Source organism: Puma concolor, chromosome A2 (genome assembly GCF_028749965.1).
Source record: "Puma concolor isolate L17-30 chromosome A2, mPumCon1.1.hap2, whole genome shotgun sequence".
NCBI lineage: Eukaryota > Metazoa > Chordata > Mammalia > Carnivora > Felidae > Puma > Puma concolor.
In genome coordinates, this window is record NC_141668.1 from 147,437,233 (window position 1) to 147,456,143 (window position 18,911).

At 37.0% G+C, this 18,911-nt stretch overlaps 1 protein-coding gene across 10 annotated transcripts in view; it reads left to right on the top strand.

Moving 5' to 3' along the window:
* Window positions 1-18,911, top strand: part of ERC2 (ELKS/RAB6-interacting/CAST family member 2) — a 934,759-nt gene that overhangs the window by 318,687 nt on the left and 597,161 nt on the right. For all 10 annotated transcript variants that reach the window (XR_015248352.1, XR_015248351.1, XR_015248353.1 and 7 more), the window contains one exon: window positions 6,719-6,886. Coding sequence is in view for 7 of the 10 variants with exons in the window: in XM_086697880.1 (XP_086554006.1) it covers window positions 6,719-6,886 (168 nt within the window). In the remaining 3 variants the exon portion in view is untranslated. The remainder of the gene's footprint in view (window positions 1-6,718; window positions 6,887-18,911) is intronic.

Genomic DNA, 18,911 nt, shown 5'->3' on the forward strand with positions numbered 1-18,911 from the left:
CATTTGCAACTACGTAGGTGGAACTAGAGTGAAATTGGAGAAAGACAAATATCATATGACTTCACTCATATGAGGACTTTAATTTTTTTTTTTTTCAACGTTTTTTTTTTATTTATTTTTGGGACAGAGAGAGACAGAGCATGAACGGGCGAGGGGCAGAGAGAGAGGGAGACACAGAATCGGAAACAGGCTCCAGGCTCTGAGCCATCAGCCCAGAGCCCGACGCGGGGCTCGAACTCCAGGACCGCGAGATCGTGACCTGGCTGAAGTCGGACGCTTAACCGACTGCGCCACCCAGGCGCCCCTGAGGACTTTAAGATACAAAAATATGAACATAAGGGAAGGGAAGTAAAAATAATATAAAAACAAGGAGGGGGACAAAACCTAAGAGACTCTTAAATACGGAGAACAAACTGAGGATTGTTGGAGGGGTTGTGGGTGGAGGGGTGGGCTAAATGGGTAAGGGGCATTAAGGAAGACACTTGTTGGGAGGAACGTTGGGTGTTATACATAGGGGATGAATCACTGGAATCTACTGAAATCATTGTTGCACTGTATGCTAATTAACTTGGATGTAAGTTAAAAAAAAATAAAAAAATAAAGAGAACCAAAGAATGTCTAGAAATAGGAAAATATAAAAATGGAAATTTGAAAGTTTAATAAATCAGTTCAACTGCGGAATGATCATAGCAGAAAAGACATTTAATGAGCTAGAAAACAGAGTAGTATAAAGTAAATAAAAGATAAAAAGATGAAATACATTAAAGATAAATTAAGATACATAGAAGACAGATTAAACAGGTTTGGCATCTGTCTAATCAGAGTTCTAGAGGAAAAGAGAGATAGAGTAGGGACAAAATCACTACACAGAAGCCATATTTGAAGAGTGGAAAGCTGAGAATTTTCCAAAACTAATGATAGATACAAGTCCATAAATTCAGGACTCTTTGAGTACCCCAAAGAGGAAAAGAAATCTGCCCATTTACATAAAATCTCAGAGGCAAAGAAAATGTTTTAAAAAGCCGTTAGAGGGATGCCTGGGTGGCTCAGTCGGTTGAGCGTCCCACATCGGCTCAGGTCATAATCTTGCAGTTCATGAGCTTGAGCCCCACGTTGAACTCTGTGCTGACAGCTTGGAGCCTGGAGCCTGCTTTGGATTCTGTGTCTCCTTGTTTCTCTCTCTCCCCTTCCCCACTTACATTGTCTGTCTCTCTCTCTCAAAATTAAATAAACATTAAAAAAATTAAAAAGCAGTTAGAACATTTGTCCAAAGTAGATATATGAATGGCTAATAAGTATATGAAAAGATGCTTAATATCATTAGTCATTAGAGAAATCAAAACCACGATGACATACCCACTGGAATGGCTGTAAGTAAAAAGATAGACTAACAAGTTTTGGTGAGAGTATGAAGAAATTAGAACCTTCATGTATTGGTAGTGGGGATGTGAAATGGTGCAGTCATTTTGGAAAACAGTTTAGAAGTTCCTCAGAATGCTAAACATACAGTTATCATATGGCCTAGAAGTTCCACACCTATATATATGTACACAAGAGAAATAAAAACATATGTCCACACAGACTTGCATATGAATGTTCTTAGAAGCATTATCCATAGTAGCCAGAACATGGAAACAATGTGAGTGTCCCTCAACTGATGAATGGATAGACAAAATGTGGCATATTCATTCAGTGTAGTATTACTCAACAATAAAAAGGAATGAAGTACAGGTACATACTACAATATGAATGAACCTTGAAATGTCATGCTATGTGAGAGAAGAAAGTCACAAAATACATATATTACAAGATTCCATTTATGTAAAATTCCCAGGATAGGCTAATTTATAGAAACAGAAGGTATATTACTAGTTGCTTAGGGCTGGGGGTAGAGAGTGGGGAATATGGAGAGTGACTTCTAATTGTTACGAGGTTTCTTTTTGGAATGAAGAAAATGCACTAAAGTTTGATTATGATGATGATTGCACAATTCTGTGAATATACTAAAAACCATCAACTCTGTGACTTAAGTGGTTGAATTGTATGGCATATAAATTATATTTCAATAAAGCTATTTTAAAAAGCAGCTAATGGAAAAAAGTCCCATTACCTGTAAAGGATTGAATTTGGAGTGATAGCTTGACTTCTTAAAAGCTTATGTTAGCCAGAAGATGGCTGAGAGAAAAAAATACCACTTAACCTAGAAAATTACTTTTAATGCTCAGCAACAATATTAAAAAAAGAATGATGTGGTATTTTTAGACAAAAAAATTGAGTTTGCCACCAAAAAAATCCCACTAAAAGAAATTTAAATGATTCGTTTCAGGTATAAGGAGATTTCTAACAGAACATCTGATATGAAGGAATAATATTGAACAAACATAGTGACAAATGTGGTAAATCTAAATAAACATGGACTGTAAAGAAAGTAATGATGACGGGCGTCTGGGTGGCTCAGTCGGTTAAGCATCTGACTTTGGCTCAGGTCATGATCTTGTGGTTTGTGGCTCTAGCCCGTGTCAGGCTCTGTGCTGATAGCTCAGAGCCTGAAGCCTGCTTTAGATTCGGTGTCTCCCTCTCTCTCTGCCCCTCCCCTGCTTGCATGCTGCTTCTCTCTCTCAAAAATAAATAAACATAAAAAATTTTTTTAAAAAAAGTAATGATGAGTTAAAAACAAAACAGGAAAGAACTAAAATACATGACAGCAATAACGTGTATGTCAAGGGGATGGTGGCTGAACTGAAAGTGTCTCAAGATCCTTATATTTTTCTGAAAGAAAGTAAGCATAGATTGACTTTAGACTTAGGTAAGTTAAAAATGTAAGCAAGCTATAATTTCTAGGGTAATAACTTAAAGGTTAGAAATAAATGAAATAAAATAAATATAAATAAAGGTTATAAGTCTTAAATGAGTAGAGGCAAAAAAAAATAGGATAAAAAAATCTTTCAAAAGGCAAGAACGAAAAGAAGAGAAATAGAAATGGCAATAAGGTAGGTGGTTGAAATAAATCACGTATGTCTGTAATGGTAATAAATGCTCCATTTAATTTTATCAGAGAGGATAAAAGAATATGGATATATGCTATTTGCAAGAGACATCTACAACATAAAGTTAATGATACATTGAAAATGAAAAAAGACACATTAGCCAAATATTAACTGTGACAAAGGTGTTACAGACTTTAAGGGAAAGAAACCATTTTTGAGCCAATGATTATAGACTTGCACTCAACAATTTTTGGATACATATTGTTTTCTAGCACACAGTGCACAAAATACATTTATGATAAATGACCGCATACTCTGTCATAAAGCAAGATACACTAATTTCAAATGATTAGTGTATTAGAGACCTTGTTATCTATTCACAAAGCAAAGCAAGCAAGAAAAAAACACAAAGATAACTAGGAAACATCCATGTATTTGTTGAGTAAGAAGCATAATTATTTGTGAGTTGAAGAATAATATATATGGAGATCAGAAAATATTTAGGACTGAGCAACAATATCAATATTATGTATCAAACTTGGGGCGCCTGGGTGGCTCAGTCGGTTGAGCGTCCGACTTCGGCTTGGGTCATGATCTCACAGTCTGTGAGTTTGAGCCCTGCATCGGGCTCTGTGCTGACAGCTCAGAGCCCGGGGCCTGTTTCAGTTTCTGTGTCTCCCTCTCTCTCTGACCCTCCCCCATTCATGCTCTGTCTCAAAAATAAATAAACGTTAAAAAAAAATTTTAAAAAATATTATGTATCAAACTAGTGGGATCAAGCTAAAATGATACTGACAGGGAAATTTACAGTCTTAAGATGTATTTGGAAAGAAAAAAAGGTGAAAGTTAGATAAGTATCTAACTTAGAAAATTATGAAAAGAAAATAGAATAAATCCAAAAAAGTAGTAGGAAAGAAATAATTAAAAAATAAAAGAAGAAATTAATGAAATAGAAAATAAGAATGTTAGGGGCGCCTAGGTGGCTCAGTCGGTTAAGCGTCCGACTTCGGCTCAGGTCATGATCTCGCAGTCCGTGAGTTCGAGCCCCGCATCGGACTCTGCTGACAGCTCAGAGCCTGGAGCCTGTTTCAGATTCTGTGTCTCCCTCTCTCTCTGAACCTCCCCCGTTCATGCTCTGTCTCTCTCTGTCTCAAAAATAAAATAAAATGTTAAAAAATTAAAAAAAAAAAGAAAATAAGAATGTTAGACGACCAACACAGCCAAAATTGACTCTTTGAAGAGATTATTTAACATGACATGCCTCTGCTGAGACTCATCAAGAAAAAGAGAGTAAAACTAAAGAGTATTAGGATGAAGAAGACAGTCATAGATGCCATAGATATCAAAAGATAAGTGGTTTTATGAAAATTTCCTGCTAGGTCAAGGTGAGTATTTAGATAAAATGAAAAATTCTTAGGAGAAAAAAGTTACCAGAATTGATTCAAATAATTAGAAACATGAATATTCCTTTAACCACTAATGATGGATGAAGTAAGTAATGGTCTTTGGAGAAAGAAAATGCCAGCTTTAGCTTATTTTACTGTTGATTTCTAATAACACTAATGGGAAGATTTTAATTTTACACAAAACATTTCAGAACACATTAAAAAAAAAGGAGCACTCTAAATTGGTACTAAAGCCTGACAAAGACAGCACAAAATGGGAAAATTACAAACCAGTCTTATCCATAAACATAGATGAAAGATCCTGACAAAATAGCAAGCTGAATCCAGTAACATATAAAAAATACAGTACATTATGACTAAGTGGAGTTATTCATAGTTGTGCAAAGAGAGCTGAGTATTTTAAAAATCCATTAGTGTAATTCATTACAATAACATATTAAAGGTGAAAAGTGTGATAAATCATGAGATGCAGAATAAAATGTTTATTAATATTAAACATTCCTTAATGATTAAAAAAAAACAACTCTTGGCAAAGTTGTAATAAAAGGGAACTTTCTGAAACTTAAGAGCGCCTAGAAAAAGCTAAAACAAACATCAAACTTAATGATGAAACATTGAAATTCTTCCCTTTAAGACCAAGAACAAGATGAAGGAGCCACAATTTCTACCAGGCCTCTCTGTCTTTCTGCCTGGCCGGTCCATGTGTCTGGTATGGGCTTCTTCACAGCTTGGTGGTTGGGGGGCAGTTAGACTTCTAACATGGTGGCCAGCTTCCAGCTGCCCGTCCTCCTATAGACAAGGTCCAGAACAGGCATGCTGACACTTTGGCTGCATCTAGCTGTTGAAGTAAGCCACAGTTTAGCCCAGGTTCAAGAGTAGGGTAAACAGACTCTACCTCTAGTTGTGAGGAGCAGCGTGTGTGGACAAGTGACAGTCATCTTTGGAGATCATTTACCACAACTCTGTCAGGCTGGCACAAATGTAAATGTCTGGTGACATAAGACATCGGCGAAGATGTGGCATGACTGGCACACTTACACACTGCTTGGGACCCTGAAAGTGAATATAACAGCTTTGGTAAACATTTTGGTGTTCTCCAGTGAAGTTAAGGATGTGCATACTATGTAGTCCAGCAATTTAACTCCTAGATTATTTTTGCTACATATACCAGGTAATATATATAAGAATGTTCAGAATAGCACTTTTTGTTTTAACAAAAAAACCTGGAAACAAACCAAAATGTCTATTAATAGCAGAATGGGCAAATGAATTGTGGTGAAGTCTTAACAGTGGAATTCAGTGAAAATGAACAAATTTCATGTACAATAACATGATTTAATCTTCAGGACGTAAGATTGAGTAGAAAAAAGCAAAGTACTAAAAAGAAATACACAGAACAAATAAAGTTGAAATGCAAAAAAATATATGGTAAAAAGATAAGCAAGAAAATGACAAACACAAAATTGAGGGTGATAATTATTTCTGAAGGAGATAGAAATGGGTTGGGACACAGGTAATTCTAATGATCTTTTTGCTGAATTGAATGATGGATGTTTCTTGTATTATTTTTCCTTATACTTTACATCATTTTATGTTATTTTGTATCTTGTCAGTGTTTAATATAAACAAAAAATCTTTAATGCTTACTTTTTTGGAGGGGGGTAAGAATTCTTTTTTGTCAAACGATGCCCTTGAATGATCATTTCCACTGTGGAATGGCAGAGAAGGACCAGGGTATGTCTTGGGTTAATTACCTTCATTAGCAATCTGTTGACCCTTCTGAGGATAATGGTGAATAGTATATGTGATTTCATGGGTAATTCTGTTCAGGAAGCCGCCATTCCACTGTGAAGCTTTGTTCTGAGTGGGGTTGATGGTAGAAGACAGTCTGCTGACCTTACCTTTCTATTTTCTGTACTCTACGCCATCTTTACAGAGCCTCTCCAGACCTGTAAGAACTTCCAAAGCCATCTTTTTGGGTTTTTTTTTTAATGTTTATTTATTTTTGAGAAAGCTCATGCCGGGGAGGGGCAGACAGAAGGGGACAGAGGATCCCAAGTGGGCTCTGCTCTGACAGCAGTGAGCCTGATGTGGGGCTCAAACTCATGAACTGTGAGATCATGACCTGAGCTAAAGGTGGACGCTAAACCGACTGAACCACCAAGGTGCCCCCCCACCCAAGGCCATTTTTAAGCAAACTCGTGGCTTGCCTTGTTGGAGTAATGATCGCTGACTATTGAAAATTAAGAGACTTTGGTAGTTCTCAAATGTAAAGAATAGGAACTGTGGCTTCTAATTTCTTGCAATTTTGTTGCTGTTTCACAGATTGATCAGCTGAAGCAGGAGCTTTCAAAGAAGGAGTCAGAACTTCTTGCCTTACAAACAAAGCTTGAAACTCTTAGCAATCAAAATTCAGATTGCAAGCAACACATTGAAGTGCTTAAAGAGTCGCTTACTGCCAAAGAACAGAGGGCTGCCATCCTTCAGACTGAGGTAAGGCACTGTTTCATGATGCCAGGCACCAGACGTTGAGTTGATAGAAAACGTCCTACCTGGACAGCTTTCTTTAGAAGATCCAAACCTTTGAGGCCAGATTTGTTTTGGATGTCAGATATTCCGGGGATTTTAGAAAGGTAAGACCCATTGCATGTATCCTAGATTGCATAAAACTCCCAGTGGGGATATAGTAACACCTTATAAACAAACACATGACTATATCTGCAGAGAAAAAATTCCACATACTAAAGTAAGATAAATTAAGACTGTGTAAGTAGCATACTATCAGTTCATGTCTGATTGTGCCACCAAAAGAGTTTGCTTCACTCTGGAATTTTTTTCTTCATTTTTTTCAGAGTTTTTTGGATTTGGGAACCACAAATAAATCATTGGATCTAGAATGGTTTTATCAAAAATCATAAAAAAGTCAGAATGTCATCTGCCTTACTTACTGTGTGTCTGTATAGGTTCCCCGTCCTGGCACCCATGATTCCAGGGGTTTGTTACTTCCTAAAGGGTATCTTTACCTTTCAAGATTCTTTTACTCATTGAAGAAAGTCGATTTTTGTATGAGTTTCTTGAAAGAAATGTTGGTTTAAGTTTTGTGCAGTGGCAGTATCTAAGCCAATGAGGTTTTTCCGAGGTGCACTTATTGCTAACTGGAAAGAAGTGCTGGTTTGTTATTTCTTATTCAAACTTAGAAGAAAGCCTAATATAAGTTACTGTCCTATTTCCTTGCTTCTCCTCATTGGATTATATCTTTGGGCCTGCTAAGATAGGCAAAACATAAGCTAGTTACTATGTAAATAAAACAGTTGCCAGAAAATAAATTATTGCATGTGGGCAATAGCAAAGAATGCGATGAATCTCCCTGATGTTTTCTGTTGAGGCAGTATGTTAAGTGGATTACTGTAGGAGAAGGCAATCTAATTGAGTTACATGTTCTCTCTTGAACTCTTTAAGCTGTGTTTTTGTACGTATATGCTTTTGGGTCTGTGGGGAGGTTTAGATTTTCCTTAGAAATAATATGGCCATGGAGTAGGCCTGTGCCCTCAGTCAGGGTGCAGCAGAGTGTCCAGAGGTGAAAGGAAACAACTTCCAGATTGGATAGGCCTTGGCATGGACCTGACTCAGCCCCTATGCACTTGACATTGGCTAATAGGCAGTTATTTGATTGCTGCAAACCAAAATGATCATTTTGGCCTCAGTGATGTAGATATCTCACATTTAAGAAAATCATTTTCAGTTTTATATAGTTTTATTGTGAATTTGAAAGCACGGATACTTTATTTTGCAAGGCAAACATTTGAACTATGCCATAAATTGGAAGACAGCGTGTATCTCGTTTGAGGAGGCTGCAGTGAATAGTATCTAGAACTGTGCTAATACTGTAGCCACTAGTCACATGTGGCCGTTCAAATTTAATTGAGATTCAGTAAGATTTAAAATGTAGTTTCTTAGCACATTAGCTAGCCATAGCACACTAGCCATACTTCAAGTATTTAATAGTCACATGTGACTACTGACTAGTGAATGAGAAAGCACAGCTATAGAACATTTCTGCTATCTAGCACTTGTCTAAATAGGGGTTAAAAACTATGGCTTGTGGGACAAATCTTGCCTTATACCTGTCTTTGTAAATAAAGTTTTATTAGAACATAGCTGCACCCTGTCATCTACGTGTTGTCTTTAGCTGCTTTTGTGCATTAACAGAACGATTTAATAGCGACAGAGACCATCTGGCCCTTAAAACTGAAAATATTTACTCTCTGGCCCTGTACAGGAAAAGTTTCCCAAGCCCTGGCATTGTGATTTTGTAGGAAGAGGGTTGAGTGGGAGTTGGAATGCCTGGCTGGTCCTCTCTCTAGCAGTTGTACTCTGAACAGGGCCAGATTGTTTGCTGACCCCTGTTGTAGAACGGGGGTCCAGTTTTGTTTTCACAGTGGTTATTCACAACACACAGTTGTGTTGGGTTGGGGAAATACCAGCATTACTAATAAAGTTAGTGTAATTCTGTTGCTGTGTATTAGGTAGAAGGAAATTTGAGAAGCAAGGCAGTCTGCTGTGGTATTACTCAAACAGGGAGTCAGGCTTCTTGATGGTTCCTTTTCAGCAGGAAAGAAAGAAAAGTCAGCTCAGAAAGGCTCACTACCTCCCTCTCACTACCTTGCACAGATGAGTGCCATATCCTCTGGCCTCTTTCCCTTTTCTTATACTCTCCTCAGTATTTAACTCCTCTCAAATTAATGTAGTCCAAATTAGACCTATACATTTTTCATGAAAAAGACAGTGGTGACATTAGGATAGCTTCTGTCCCATGCTGAATAATTAAAATGACCCAATAAAGAGATGGTGCTTTGAAGTAGAAAAAATTATTCTCAATGTGCAGAGAAAGAAGATTTTCTGGTTTCCTGCTTTGAAGTTGGGTGTGTGAGATTAATGATTTTATCAGCTGAAACATCCAAGGAAATTTCTTTTGCCTTTTTTCTTCCTTTAAAATCTTTGTAAATGGAAATGGAGAAAGTTATCTAATGATGTCCATCTCTAAGGGGAAGCAATTTAGGTTGAAATTAGCTCTAATTGTTGGATCATAAGCAAAGGATTTTTGCCAACAGGGTAAAGTACATTAAAGTGATTTTCCTGCTTCTTGGAGAAACAGACAGAAATAAGTCTCCCTACCTAACTGGTGGTGAGTTATTGGGCAAGTACTCAGTGAATGAGATATGTTCTGTTTCATTACACCCTACAATGAAAGACCTGAGTTTACACTCATATGAGAGATATGGTGCTTATTCTTGGAGGAGGTAATATGTGATTGTTCCTTCCAATTAGATTCCTGGGTCATTCCTAAAAGCTCTTGCCAAAACAGAAGAGGGCTGTCTCTAGAATGGGAAGAGCCTTGCTGTTTATCTGGAAAATCTGTGCCATCAACTAGCCAGTTGGCTACTCTTAGACTATGATATAAAGGACAGATGCCACTGGCTTAAAGGTTCATCTCTGCAAGGAGGGCTTTTGCTACCAGGGGATTTGCGTTTAGGAGGTAGTAGAATGAAGGGTGGGAGGCAAGTTGTCTGGGTTTGCGGCTATGTGGCTTGGCTCCTGGGTTGGTTTGTTTTAACTTGTATAAATGCCCAGACGCTCTTTGACATGTGTGCAATAAATCAATGGAATAATAATTACACACACACAGATATATACCACATAGCTTGTAATATAACATTTTACCTTTTTAAACCAGCTTCAAAGGACCCCAAAGCCAAGTTTCTTGTTTTGCTACTTCCCTTGATGTTTTCTATGTACCAACTTACCTCCATCTGCCAACATATTAATTCCATGGCAGTAGAGATAATAGTGAATGGGCTTTCTTAGCACCTTATTTTTCTGTATTTCAGTGATACTTACCAACATATTCATAAGTTAAGGAGAAGAAAGGCCTAGCTATTATTCTATGATCTGAAGTAAAGTGTGTGAAGAACAGAGCATTTAGAAACAGGAGATGTGTGGACATGCCTTCGCACCCCCCTCCCCATTTAATAACTTGTCTGAGCCTCTATGCCTTGATTTATGAAATGGCAGTCACTGTGCCAGCATGATGCATCTATGTGAAAAGTGCTTTGACTCTAGTAAAGGGTTCTAGCTATAAATTGTGTTGATTACCATCATTACTGTTATTATTATTACTATTGTAAGTCAGGGATGTTTGGGGAATACCCTACCTCACTTCTTTTTTTTTTTTAATGTTTATTTATTTTTGAGAGAAGGACAGAGACAGAGTATGAGTGGGGAAGGGGCCTAGAGAGAACGGGACACAGAATCTGAAGCAGGCTCTAGGCTCTGAGCCATCAGCACAGAGCCCAACGCGGGGCTCGAACCCATGAACCAGGAGATCATGACCTGAACTGAAGTCGGATGCTTAACCAACTGAGCCACCCAGGTGCCTCCCATCTCACTTCGTTAATCATGGGTTCTCTGTGTTCTGCCTCAGTGGGTCTCTTTTGAATTTGTGGTTGCATTTACCAAGCCACAACTTTTATATTTTAATTGGGTCACTTTTTTATGTCTTAGAGTGATACAGAGAAATGAAGGTACTATGAAAGTGCCATCTATTTTGTTCTATCCCCAAATTAAGAGACTTCCTTCTGTTTTCCGGCAGGTAACACTTTTCCCCAGCCCGGCATGATTTCCAAACTGCCAGGCCTGGCAACTCTTTTGCATGTTTTCTGGAAGATGTGTTATATGACAGTGGCATATTATGCTTGCTTTTGTACTCATTTCTGTTCCAAATAGGTCAGGGAAGAGTTCTACTTGTTTAAAAGTAGACACTTCAGAACCTATTAACAGGTATGTAGGGATTTTGCGTTCACAAAGGCAAGGGAAGGGGCAATATATCCAGATTAGGTTAGTGGCAGCTCCATAGAAGAGTCCATAACATTTTTGTGTTTGTTTTTTTAAATGTAATCAGTATAGAAGAGAACTTCATGCAATCTATAGGCTCTCTCATCAGAAAAATTTACCTTGGCACATATACGTTTATATTCACATGCAATCATGTATATAATTTTAGGCAGTTTACAGATGCCCTGAAGCATTTCCAAGAATTTCACATTAAAGATCTCTCCCTGTCCTATAGATTCTGTGCATTTTTTCATTCAACACATACGTTTTGAATGACTGGATATGGTTCTTGCTTTTATCCAGCCAACACTTTGTTTGGTATATGGATATATGATAGAGAACTGATTTATACTACCATAAATACTCAGTGATTTCATTGTCACTGGTTGATGATAATTCCACACAAAATCTTAATTGGACTTCATCTTCCTTCTACTGTTTAAAAGCATATAAATAAAGGAAGGAAAGAAGACAAACAGAAATAAATGTTCAGTATCTTTGAAGATTAAAGTATGTAAGCTGTATGAAAGGTCCATTTATATCTCATATAATTGAAGGCTAATGTTGCTAAGGTGATTATTGGATAATGTTAAGGTTTTATGTTTTGATTAAAGCTGGTCCTCTATGAGTCCACACTCAAGCAAATTGACTTTCCTTGAGAAAGGGAATGGTATTTATGGGGTTACAAACACTGCTGGATTGATTATTTCATGAGTTACTGCATCTACTTAGAAGTGCTTCAGTCTGCTGTACTTCAGACAGATGCTTCCCTCGACTTGCCTAAATGAAGCATCATTTGATAATATTTTATAGAGCATCCATCATGTGCAAGGTGTTGGACAAGGTGGGACCCATAATCTCATGACCTTTGGTGTTGGACTTCTTTAATTTCATTGCTCAAATGGCTGTTGAGTGTCTTGTGGCTACTAGATTGAGTTTCAGGAACTATAGCTAAATGTTCCCCATGTGATAATTTATTTATTTTTATTTTTTTAAAGTTTGTTTATTTACTTTGAGAGAGGGAGAGAGAGAGGGAACATGGGAAAGGGGCAGAGAGAGGGAAAAAGAATCCTAAGTAGGCTCAGCACAGTCAGTGTGGAGCCCGATGCAGGGCTTGAACTTAAGAATCCCTAGATCATGACCCGAGCTGAAATTAAGAGTCAGATGCTCAACCAACTGAGCCACCCAGATGTTCCTCCCATGTGGTACTTATTTTAAACTTGACTTACAACGTGTGAGGTTGGTATTATTGACCTCATTTTTAAGATGAGGAAATAGAGCTTCAGAGAGGATGTGTAACTTGCTTAACGTCACACAATAGTGAGAGACAGGGTCTTGGACTGCAAACCCTGAGTTCTTATACAGAAATTTAGTGCTTTCTAGAAGGGCCCCTGTGGATTGAGTGCTTTTTTTTATGTCAAGGAGCTGACCTACAGTGTCTCATTTAATCTTCATGGCAAAGTTCATGTAAGTTTTCGAATCATGTCTTAACAGGTGAGTTCACTCCTGTTCAGTGCTTACTAGGTAGAACCCTGTATTGGCTATGAAGCGTTAAGAATGAATAACTCTGTGACTTAAATCCTCATAGTATCACTGTGGCTATAATAACAGTTACATTATGGCCATAATAATGAAGGATATTTCCCAGTATGTGGAGAGGGGACCATTTTCATGAAGTCTGGAATCCTAGTATACTAAGAATTTATTGTATAGTATTTACTTTTTATATCTTTAAAGATGTTTATGATTATGTGTATATACATATACTTATGCATGCATACTTTGTTAAAAAAAATAAAAGAATGGACAATGGTATCTTCCTGTGTTTTCTCCTTGTGTTGGAGACTCAGGTGATCTTTAAATTGTCTATGATACACATGTTGTACATTTGCAAGGTAAAAAATTAAATGCATTTTAACAGAAGTGGAGCTGATCATTTCTTCAGGGAGATCGTTTCCTCAGCAAGGTGCTACTGGAGGATCAGGAAGTGTTTTCTGAACCAGTGGTGGCATTTTTTCAGCCAAAGATGTTTCAGTTTGATAACACAGCCAGAAAGCAGACTTGGGCTGTCAGTTTTCAAGGTAGATCATAAAAATCAAGCTTTTGACAATGAATATGTTGCTCATACATGGAGAAAAGAACATAACAAGCATGACTCCTTGTTTCTTGGTTTTCTGCATTGAGGTGGGCCCTCTGCCCCACTTCATGATGAGTCTCAGACTCTTGTGTATACAGGTTAACTGTGACTAGGAGTTGGGAATGCTTTGTGGTCTCCAGGGACTGTGAGATAAATGCATTCAAACAGGGCTTTGCAAATGATTCCAGTTACTTGAGGAACTGATCCTTCTGAATTCACACATTTTAAGCAAAAGAGTTTTTTTTTAAAGTAGGTGGAAATAATATTTGCCACAATATATAAGGTGGAATTTATAAGCAGTGCTCCTTTACTTTTAACCAGTAATTTCAACTTTCCTTCTGCCCTCCTGCCATGGTTGACTGGCAAGCAGTGAAGTCCTTTTCAATCACTTCAGTCCAAGCTTCAAAGGATATTTGAAATGACTTTTTTGAGGTAGACTTTTGTTTAATGAACATCATCGTCATGACATTTAAAAGTGAAGTGTTTTTTTAAGAAGTTAGTAGCATATGACAAAACCAACTTTTAAGACAGTCAAATTACCCCAGTGCTGTGTGAGGGTGCATTGTCTCACTTTCAAGACTTGCAAGGAATGTCTTTAAAATTAATAAATTAAGGGATTTGGTGAAAAAAAAATATACAAAATAAAATCCTGGTATCACTTGTATTTTTCCATTCTAATCCTGTTGTTGGCTCCACATTTTAAAATGTTTTAATTTGACTGGGAAAGGCATCATTTGAAATTTTTATTGATAACACTCCTAACTGCAAGAAAAAGACATAAACTTGCAAAGCGGTAACTATCATGGTGGCCACAATTGGGAGGTCTGCAGAATGGTTTATTACCGGTAGAAAAAAAGCTGTTGGGAACCACAGTCATTATAGGGGTCACCACCTCTGCTACGTGCATTTTATTTTCTTCCCTTTTCGTTTTGAGGGTATTTATGATGGTAGTGCCAAACTACACACTTTCTCCCCTAATGTCTGTAGGCTTTGTTTTGAATCTCTCTTTATTAATGATGTGAAAACTTTGGGGTTACATAAAAATGAGCCAGGGTCAGTCTTTGTGGGCCCCAGAATGCTGAAAATGTCCCTGTATCTAGTGAAGACATTGTTTAATGGGGCCACATTTTACTTCCTAAGATTTTTGACTATTTGGCAGATTTTAGATATCTAGGTGAAATGTGCAAGGTAGTCCCATACTCTTGCTTTCTTAGGGTAAAACATGAGAGACTTGTGGTGGAGGAATTAAAATATGTTAAGATTGTTGGCTGCAGTTCCACGCCAATTTCTGCCCTATTAAAGGATGATGCAGGTATCTATAGACATGATTTCATTCCATAGGTCAAGAGTCTATTGCTTCTGTTGTTGTTACTGTTGTTCAGGCTTTCAGAGAATGCCTTATTTAACACCTTGTTAGTATAAAATTGCTTTTGACTTCATAAATACAGGTGTTCAGTTTGAGTCTTAATGAACTGTGAAATAGGTAGATGTCTAAAAGGAAATTCTATAAATTGTGAACATGGCTCTGTCAGCACACTAAATGGATTAGGAAAATTCACTGTCTGCCCTGTAACTGAACACCAATGAGATGCGTGGGCGTGAATCAGTCCTGAAAAGCCAATAAAATGGAGGGAAAGTGTAGAGCTTAGAAGATGTTGATTGTGTGGGTTCCCCCTACCACAAATGAATGTCGGTGCAGGAGGCTCTGAAATCAGAATGGCTGTTCAGAGGACGGCCAAGAAGGAATACATATGAGCAGACAACACAGAATTTATAGAGTAAAACCACAAACACCTTATTTTCCATTGTACTAAAATAATGATATTTTACAGTACTCATTTTGTATGTAATTCTGCTTTCAATTTTATATTGTTACTGCAGCTCAAATCTCATTATAAGTGTTCCAGCAAAAATTCCTTTTTAATCAAAAACTTTCCAATCCTTACTTTGTCAACTTATTGTGAGCAACTTATTTTTCTGGTGAAACAAAAGAATTTGGCTCTTGTTTTTGAGTTCATCGGGATGTTATTTCTGTGTGGCTAAACATGTAATTAAGATAACAGAATCATTTTAATTTCTACATTAGATTCCTTCCTAATCTGTGTCTGTTGTTTCAGAATGTTGAGAGATGGAGTCAGAGCTCTTTATATTCTTTGAAACAAAAGAAATAGATTGTTAATACTTTTGTTTGGTTACACTTTTGTTTGAAAAGTCATTGTCTATACTATATTAAGCTGCAACTGGAAGTGACAATATCCAATTAACCAATCTTCTGTGGGAAAATACATGTCCTCTGGTAAGTGTTACTTAATGGTAAATGGTTTTGCAGCAGAAAAGAATGTATTTCTGTCATGTCTGTGGGAAGCTGACTTGCTGCTTTAAAAAGGAGATGACAGAATTTAGGAGGAGGGAAATTCAACAAAACTCTCACTGACCTCCAAGCTCACATTCTTTCTCTCCCTCTCTGTCTCTCTCTCTCACTCTTTTTTGGTATGAATTTTATGGAAAACAGAATTTATTAAGTACTTCCATTCATTTTTTTCCTTTTGGGGGCACCATTTAGAAATAACCAGTTTACATTATGATTATGTTCTCCTGACACCGGACCCGCGTTTGTAGCACTTACCTCCATTCCTCTGGAAAAAGGCTAACATTTGTGGTGGTTGGGTTTCTTTATGTGTATATTTACATATCAAACCAAAATGTAAAGAGTGAAGTTAAATTACAGGGCTTCTGCAAGAATATTTTACTCATTTTCATATGAACTTTATTCCTTTTTAAAATTAAATACAGATATTTATTCCACACAGACATATACTTTCCCCCTTCTGCTTTATTAAAAAGGAGAGAGGGAGAAAATACGTGAGGTAAAAAGTTGGATAGATGAGAATCACTTTAACCCTAGAAGTTTGTTTTTATTGCAAGCATTTCTGTCCTTAAATGTATGAAATTTATTTTCTTGCAATTATTTTTAATTTTATTTTCAAATGTAGTGATTTCTTAAATCCTTATGATTATAACAGAATGATGTTTGGTATCTAAAATACTACTTGGCAATTGTTAATTTGAAACTGTACAGATCATAAGTTCTGCCATTAAGATCTAGCCAAAGATGAAGGAAAAGAGAAGATGTAACTCCTCATTTACTGAATGTGACTCCTTTGCCTAGTGCCAGTAAAGCTGGGTGTCAGCTCTCTCCCTAGTGATGACCATCTTTGACAGCTCTTCTGAGGGCAGTACAGGGAGAAGGGAAAGGCATGACTTAGAAAACTGCTTGGAACTGCCAGAAATCTAGAGCTTAGGGTTTTTCAACTCTTCAACCTCCCTTCCATCCAAAATCAAAGTGTACGTTTGTGGAAAAATATACATGAATTTTAAAGAGTTAATTTGGGAAAATGTAATCATTTGCACCTTGCTATGAACGCATGTGTTTTGTGTGCATGTGTGTGTGTGTAAAAGAGAAAGGGACAGAGCACTAAGATATGAAAATTAGGTGTACAGCATCATTTTGGTAACCCTCTTTGTTGGATCTTTAGTAGGTTATTTATAAAGTTTCTCCTGTGTGTTAGGCATGATGCGATGTGCCAGGAATACAGAAGTAAATAGTGTTGCCAACATTATTACCTATAATATGATTATTGAAAACAAATTAAGATTATTTGTAGTTCTTTTTGTCTTTGAGCATTCACTAGGGTTGGTTCATGAAAAATTCAATCTAGAGAATTGTTGGTTGCTTGACAGAACAATCCCATAAAAACCTTGGGCATACAACAGGGCCTCTGAGTAAGTCTATGAAAGTACCTAACCAAAAGGAGAAATTGTTTTAATGCTTAGAGCTTTTTTCATTTTCATTTACAAATCCTTAAGTTTTCAAGGGTCATGTTCTCAGATAAAATCTCTTCATATGGGTTGTGTAGGACACAAAAGTTATTCCTCAGGAACATTGTGGCTTAGCTGGGGTTTTCATTACTGTGCTGCACTTAAGTGTTTATCCCTTTATTAACCTACTATTTATATAGAAGGACAAGTTCATCGCAGTATAAACTTCTTGAAGGAAAGGACCTTTTGCTTTTTTTTTTTTTTTCCCCACTGGGGTATATGAGCTCTGAGAGCAGTGCCTTACTCCAAAAGTGTTTTTTGGATCTATTGTTATTCTCCTGTATCACTGGAGTTGTAGTGAGAGAATTAGATGAGATGTAGCATCATGGTAGCGATGAAAGTATCCAGTCACAGGCAATGCTTTGATATTAGTAGTAGGAGAAAATACAGATTGACTGCTCTCTATAACTTATGTATGGGTAAAACCTTCCTAACTATGAATCAAGATCTGGTAACCATAATGTAAAAGATTGATACATTTGATGACATGAAGTAAAGAATTTTTGCATGGCAAAAAGTATCCCAGGCAGGGTAAAAGACAGATAACAACTTGGGCCACATACTTGGAAGCTATACAAATAAAGGGTTCAGATCCCTAATAAAATAAGGTTTTTAAAAACAGAGAACTGAAAAACCAACAACCCTAGAGAATAATGGGCCTGATATATACATAGTACATGGGAAAATGAATGTAAAGTGCCTAATGTATGATGCTCAACCTGACACAGGATAAGAGAGATGCATATTAACTCTACATTGAAAAATAATTGGCAAAAATTCCATAGACTTGAAATGTACTCTATTTGTTGGTAAGGCTGTGGGAGTAACTAGCTCTTTAGTAACATTGCTGATGGAATGCAAAATGGTATATCCCCTTTCAGAGGGGAATTTGGCAACATCTAACAAATTACACATGCTTACCTTTGACTGCAATCCCAATTCTTCCTACAATCCCTAGATCCCAAAGATACACTGGCAGAAATATAAAATATCAGAAACTGTTCATTGCAACACTATCTGTAATAGCAAAAGTCTGGAAGCCACCAAGATCTCTACCAGGAAGGGATTGATTGAATAAATCATTGTGATCCACAAAATGGATTACTTGTAGCTGTGTAAATGATGAAGAATATCCCTATATACTGATAATCAAGTGACCTCTAGAATATATTGTTAAATGGAAAAAAAAAGAAGGTGGTACAAAAGTGTATAAGGTATGTTATTGTTGACCTAAGAGATTAAGGGGATGCAAATATATATTTATTTTGCAACCTCTGATGATTTAATTAATGGATCTGAGGATTGAGTTTTAATGCATGTCACATCAAATAGTACATGCCTCCTGATCCAAGTACACTCTACTGCAATTAGCGGTCTTGTCAGAAAAATCAAGCCTGAATTTTACTGGCAATAGGACAGAAAGAAACTTGGCAAACAGCTCCAAGGGATGCAGGAGCAAGTTCCCCATCATGCAAAACCCTTGTAGGATAGATGACTCTGTTTTTGTTCTTATTTTAAAACAACAACAAAAGTTTTCAACGTAAAAGAGAAAGAGGTAGAGAGGGAAACTGTAGATCAAAAAAACTTAAGAGACATATCAGCCAATCATAA